Raw genomic sequence first — 6,137 nt, forward strand, 5'->3', positions numbered from 1 at the left:
GGAAAGAGCAGGATGAATCTTGGTGGGCTTTGCATATACATCTGCTCCTGCCAGCATCCAGGGCACGACATTTGCCAGCAGAGACCTGCCTACGCACAAAGGCCACACAGTGCAGTGGGCGCAAACTCCTCTTCCAGCTTCAGAGCAGCTCATAGGGATTTGAGCACAGCCCTAAAGGCTGAGTACCAGGAAGGGAAACTTGTGCATCATCAGGGGAGGGCATTAATGGGCTGAGGGACCCCCCCAAGCTACCGGCTTGCTACAGCACACTGCCAAACATCCCAGAAGCAAGGGTGATGCTGGGACAAGGAGATTGTGGTGCCAGCCTGGGACGAGCAGCCCTGTCCTCTCTCACCCCCAGCGCCGCAGGGCCCGTGAGTTACCTTCCTCACACCTGAAGTCGGGGAAAGCCACGTCCTGGAGCGGGATCTGCCGGAGGAAGTCAGGGTTTTGGCACCGCGGGTTCCCTGTCACGATCTTCCTCTTGCGCAGCCAGTCCCCCAGCCAGGCCAGCTGGCAGTTGCAGTTGAAGGGGTTGGCAAGCAGGTTCCTGCACAGGAGGGGAGTGCGAGGACATCACCTGAGCAGCCTCCGGGCAAGGAGACGCCCTGCAGCCCCCCATGATGTGATGGGGACAGCCTGGGATCATCCCCCCTGAGGCCTGAAACTTACAGCGTGGACAGAGACTGAAGCGTGTCAAAGGCACCCGGTGTGATGGTGCTGATCTGGTTGTCATACAGGGAGAGCAGGCGGACATTGCGCAGCCCTGTGAAACTGTCGTTGTGGATGCAGCTGATGCGGTTGTTCCTCAGCATCCTGTGGAGGGAAGGGGACAAAGGCACCTAACGACCCAGGCAGGCACCATGGGGGAACCCACCTCAGCAGTGCCTGGGCTGTGCCCTCCTTGCTACTGAGCCAGGCCCTGAGCAGCAAAAACCTGCCCCCTAGCTCTGGATACAGCCAGTGGATGGATAAGACACTCCCAAGCTGGCCAGGCAGCGATGCAGACAGCACCAGCCCAGGATCGCAGGCAGGGCAGGGGAGCAAGGAGAAGAGATGTCCCTATCCCAGTCCCCAGAGCAAAGGGGGGAACTCACAAGGTCCTCAGCCCATCCAGGCCCCTGAACATGCCGCTCCGCACAGACTCCAGCTGGTTGACGGTGAGGTGTAGCTCACTGACAGAGGATGCCCCCTCAAATGCCCCATCCTCGATCTCCGACACCTTGTTGTTGCTGAGGTTGCTGTGGAGAGGGGAGAGCAGGCTGGGACAGGGAGCTCTGCCCTGACCTCAACCTGAAACCTGCCTCCCCCATGTTCCACCAAGCACCCCATAATGGCAAATCCTTCAAGGGACCCTTGTGTTGGTACATGTCCCCAATTTCACACTCCAGGCTGCCCTGGCATCCAGACCCCATGTGCCTTCCTAGTCCCCAGGCACTCCTGACAGAGCTGTGCCTGCCTGATACTCACATTTTCTTCAGATGTGGGAGTTTCTTGAAGATGCCAGTGGCCTCCAGGACAGAGATTTCATTGTTGTTCAGGCGCCTGGGGTGGGCAGCAGGGAAAAGAGCACAGGAGGTGGCTGCAAAGGGCCTGGCACAGACCAACCCTGAACCAAACCCCCGCAGTGGTGGTGCTCTGGCTGCAGGAGAGAAAGCAGGGTGGGAGGGACGAGGCTCTTACAGCTCAGCTGTGGACTGTGGGATGCGCTCTGGGATCTTGGTGAGCTTCAGGTTGGAGCACTCGACCACGCTGGATTCGCAGCGGCACTTTGGGGGGCAGATCACATCGCTGTTGCACTCGCTGTTCAGTTGGTAATCCTCCGTCCCTGTGCACCAGTGAGGGCAGTGTGGGGTCCCCAGGGCAGAAGGATGGGGGGCTGCGCCTGCCCTCCCCTCCCCTGGTCCTCCCACATCCCGAGCTGGTCTTGGGTTCTTCCCCACCTCCCCTCACCCCAGGGCTGTGTGCAAATTACTCTTCTCCATGCCCAAAACATCTCATCTGCAGGGGTATTTGTCCTGGGTGCATAAGGTGCTGTGCTGCCCACTGCCCTGCAACCAGAGCTGGACCCCATGGACACCTTTGTGCCCATCCAGGTAATGGCACAAGGGGAGATGCTGGAACACATCCTGGTAACCAACACTTCTGTTACTGTGGCACCTGGGAACTCAGCAACCAGAAATGATGGGAAATGCAGCATGGTCCTGCCAGGCCAGGCCATGGGGCTCTGGCACAACCATCCCCCAGGCAGCTTGTCCGAAAGGGCACCATGCACACATCCATGCATACACACGTGTGGCTCCTCCTCTTACCTGGGATGAAATACTGCTCTTTGGCTGTGGAATAAAAAACACATCAGCACCCTGCGCACATGGACATGGGGCTGGGACACGGCTGAGCACAGCTGTGCCGCAGGGAGCCTGTGGTGGGGATGGGGACGACTCTCACCTGAGCAGCGAAACTTCTTGCTCTTGATCTGGCCAATGCGCTTGTTAGCCAGGCGCCGGGGACTGGCACAGCGGGCGCCACTGGTCTCAATGGGGTTGGCACGGAGGAAGTCTGCCAGCCACTTCAGGTTGCAGTCGCAGATGAAGGGGTTCTGGGCCAGGTGCCTGCACCACAGGCAGTGGGTGACCACCAGCTCCAGCCCTGGCTACCCAGAGAGATGCTTCCCCCCAGGAGCCCGCCCACCCAGGCATGAGAGCTGGTGTGGACACTCACAGGGTCTGGATGGCCCGCAGGGAGGTGAAGGTGCCCTTGGCCAGGCTCTGTATCTTATTGTCATAGAGTGAGAGCAGCGAGAGGTTCTGCAGGTCCTGGAAAGCATCTGCTCGCACACAGTTGATCTTGTTGGCATTGAGGAGCCTAGCAGGAAGGGAGGTGAGCCTGAGGACTTCCTTCACTGCACCATGGGTGCTGGGGACCTCAGCCTCGCTTCCTGGTGTCCCCACAGAGCATCCCACCCAGCCACAAGTGCCTTACAGCAGCTGCAGGGCAAAAAGTCCCCCGAAGACACCCTTGGGGAGGTCCGTGATTTTGTTGCCATACAGCACCCTTGAAGAGAAAGACTGGTGTGAGAGAGATAGGGGTAGAGGTATGGGGCATGACCCGGGGGATGCAGCATCACCCCACACCATCTCATACACCCCGGTGTGGGCACTTACAGGGAGTTCAGTGAGCGCAGCCCCTGGAAGGCATCAGGGGCGATCTCCGAGATCTGATTGTTGCTCAGGTCTCTGAAACCCAAAAGGAAAAGGTGGCCTGGTCCCCTCTTCTCTTGCCCCATGCCCTCATCCTCATGTTGGGTCCAGGGGCCACCACCAGCACCCAATATACAGAGCTGGGGTTATCCAAGGTACCATCCCAGCGCTGCCATGTGGGGCACTCATGTAACAGCAAGTGCCCCAAGCCCATCTGGGTGGGCTCACAGCAGCGGTGTGAAGAGCACTGGGGTTAAGGGTGAGCTGGTAAGGGCTGCACACTTACATCCTCCGCAGCTTCTTGTAGGGGGAGAAGGCACCTGGGGGGATGGACTTGATGCCATTGAGCTCCAGGCGTCTGCAAAGAGAAAGGGGATAGAGTGCTGTAGGGGGGGTTGACCCCCTCTGACAGAGCTGGGGGGCTGCAAGACCCCCAAGCTTGCACTAAGTTACCCTAGCAGGGTGGCACCATTCACCCCAGGGACAACTTGCAGCCTGTGGTCAGGGCTTTCTCCATCAGAGAGGGATGCCATGGGTAGGGGGACCATGCTGGCTGGAGTGAGGGGAGCACCTCCTCCCTTCCAGCACCCTGAGTCTGGGGGCACCTGCTGCCTCCCATGTGCTTTACATGCCGTCCCAGCAGGGGCTTTGCACCATAATTGGATTCCCCTAAGGAGATTATTTCTCTATTTACATTTTTAATGCAGCTAAATCCAGGGCTGCATTAGGGTGTCTGAGTGTGGGGCTTGCCCCTGTATCCCCACTGCCTAGAGCCACCCTTAGCTGGTGATGACAGCGTGGGGATGTACTCACATCTCTGTCATGGTCTCGGGCAGGTTGGCAGGGATGGCTGTCAGACCCTTTCCCCCGCAGGTCCACGATGCCGTTGCTGCAAGTGCACATGGCTGGGCAGGAGCCAGAGGACAAGCTGCAGAGCTGGGCACGTGCCGGGTCTGTTTGTCCTGTGGGGAAGCAGCCAGCATGGGAATTGCAAAGAGCTGGATCAGGTGGATGGGTGGCAGCACCCTGAGGAATGGAACCTGGTGACAGCTCAGTGTGCTGGGACAGCTCATGGCATCCTTGAGTGGGTGCACAAGGTCCTGGTGCGCCCCAACCCCGTGTGAAACGCATGCAGACTGATGCACCCTCTGTCACACTGACAGGGTTGTGGTGTCCTCACACCAGGGACAGTGCTGACCTGAGCCAAGCCCAACACATATAACCAAGCTCTGAGCTGGGCCACGTGGCAGAGTGGAGGTGGGCTGCATCAATGGGACCAGCTTTGTTCTCCCAACCCATGTCCCTGCCCTAGCACCCACTGCCTCCTGTCCCCCTCACCGGAGCAGCTGAACTCATTCTTCTGTATCTCAGCCACATTGAGACCACGGAGCTGGGCCGGAGCAGCACACTGGGTGAAGAGCCCGATGGTGGGGCGCTGGCGGAGCCACTGCGAGAGCCAGGCCAGGTGGCAGTCGCAGAAGAGGTGGTTGGAGTGCAGGCGGCTGTGGGTGGATGGGGCAGTCAGTGAAAAAAATTGCCCTCCGGCTGCCCCAGCCTTGCTCAGACCAAAGGCTGGGCGCACACAGAGGACACGGAGGAGCCTGAGAGCATCTGTGCCAGTTCCCAAGTGCTTGGTAGTGCTTGGGGATACACTGCAGGAGTTTCCTCTCCATCCCCTCCTCATGGATGCCACCAGCACTAGTAGCAGAGCTGGGGACATCCCACTCCAGCCCAAGGGGTCCCTCCTATCCCCGTGGCCCTGGCACTCACAATGTCCGCAGCTTGGGCATGTGGTTGAAGCTGGACACAGGAATGGAAGTGATGTTGTTGTTATTCAGGGTCCTGCAGGAAAGCAAGGGGGAACAGGTCAGGGAGGCCAGGCCACAAATGGGAGAGGGGGATGTTCCTGCAGTGTCTTCTGGGTGGGGAGCACCCAGGGATACCGTCACCCCACATGGGGCTTTGCATGCTGGAGGATCCAGCCAGCTCCTGGCCACTTACAGGACCTCCAGACCCCGCAGTGCACGGAAAGCCCCATCCTCAATGCAGCTGATCTGGTTCTTGTCCAGTTGTCTGAAGGAGCAAGATAGAGGCAGCATTACTGGAACAGCCCAGGCAGAGAGTGACTGGTGGCTCCTGATGCCTCCTGCCACCAGACCTGACCCCAAACTCCCTTGTGCCCATCCCTGTCAGGACTCACAGGTTCTTGAGGTCAGTGGCCCCGCGGAAAGCTTTCCTCGGTATGGCCTGGATGAAGTTCTCACTCAGGTCCCTGCAGAAAAAACAAAGCAGGAAGGAATATAAGCAATGTCTGCAAAGCACAGTGCTCCATGGGACCAGGGTGCCCACAGGCAGGGGCACACCCCAGCACTTAGTGATCCCCCTGTGGCTCTGGGAAACTGTAATTTGGCCTCAGGTCTTTGGTTGCCCATTGCCCTGATGGCCATCCTGAGGCAAGTCTGGCTCCATCCATGGTGGCCTCAAATGGCTGGGGGTCCCTAAGAACTGCTGTCCCCACTCTGACAAGCAGAGCAGCAGGGCACAGCTCTGGGAAAACCCTCTGTACTTAAATACCCCCTGACTGCTATAATTACATGCCCCTGCTGATTAACTGGTAATTACACTTAGCAGCTCCAGCAGGCATTCCCATGGAGCCTGCCCCGCACTTCAGAGGGCACAAATAATCGGGTCATTAATTACTTCATCACTACATGGCACTGTCTGTGAAATCACCTGCCAGGGCATGTCGGGCCGGCGCAAGCTCTGTGCTGCAGGGCTGGCAGTGGGTCAGATCCCCCACCATGCTTGGGCTGGCTTTTAATGACCATGAAGACCAACAATCTCATTCCAAGTAGGGTCTGGATGGACTGGCTTAGGTCACCCCATCCTTGGGGAGACCTGCCTATCACATTTGTGCCCCATGTCTCCCATGCAGCC

General features: G+C 58.6%; 1 protein-coding gene across 1 annotated transcript in view; it reads right to left on the reverse strand.

Annotated features, from left to right (window-relative positions):
• LOC104410798 (slit homolog 1 protein-like) overlaps positions 1-5,472 on the reverse strand; it is a gene marked incomplete at both ends in the record, with an annotated part of 13,742 nt that extends 8,270 nt beyond the window's left edge. Inside the window, 17 exon segments of the mRNA XM_010021058.1 lie at positions 384-550; positions 673-816; positions 1,098-1,241; positions 1,471-1,545; positions 1,684-1,828; positions 2,313-2,336; positions 2,449-2,612; positions 2,722-2,865; positions 2,983-3,054; positions 3,165-3,236; positions 3,487-3,558; positions 4,014-4,072; positions 4,074-4,162; positions 4,539-4,702; positions 4,971-5,042; positions 5,202-5,273; positions 5,401-5,472. Coding sequence (XP_010019360.1) covers positions 384-550; positions 673-816; positions 1,098-1,241; positions 1,471-1,545; positions 1,684-1,828; positions 2,313-2,336; positions 2,449-2,612; positions 2,722-2,865; positions 2,983-3,054; positions 3,165-3,236; positions 3,487-3,558; positions 4,014-4,072; positions 4,074-4,162; positions 4,539-4,702; positions 4,971-5,042; positions 5,202-5,273; positions 5,401-5,472 — 1,751 coding nt within the window.
• Between the last annotated feature and the right edge of the window lie 665 nt (positions 5,473-6,137).

The sequence above is a fragment of the Nestor notabilis genome, unplaced genomic scaffold, assembly GCF_000696875.1.
Source record: "Nestor notabilis isolate BGI_N333 unplaced genomic scaffold, ASM69687v1 scaffold22248, whole genome shotgun sequence".
Lineage (NCBI taxonomy): Eukaryota > Metazoa > Chordata > Aves > Psittaciformes > Psittacidae > Nestor > Nestor notabilis.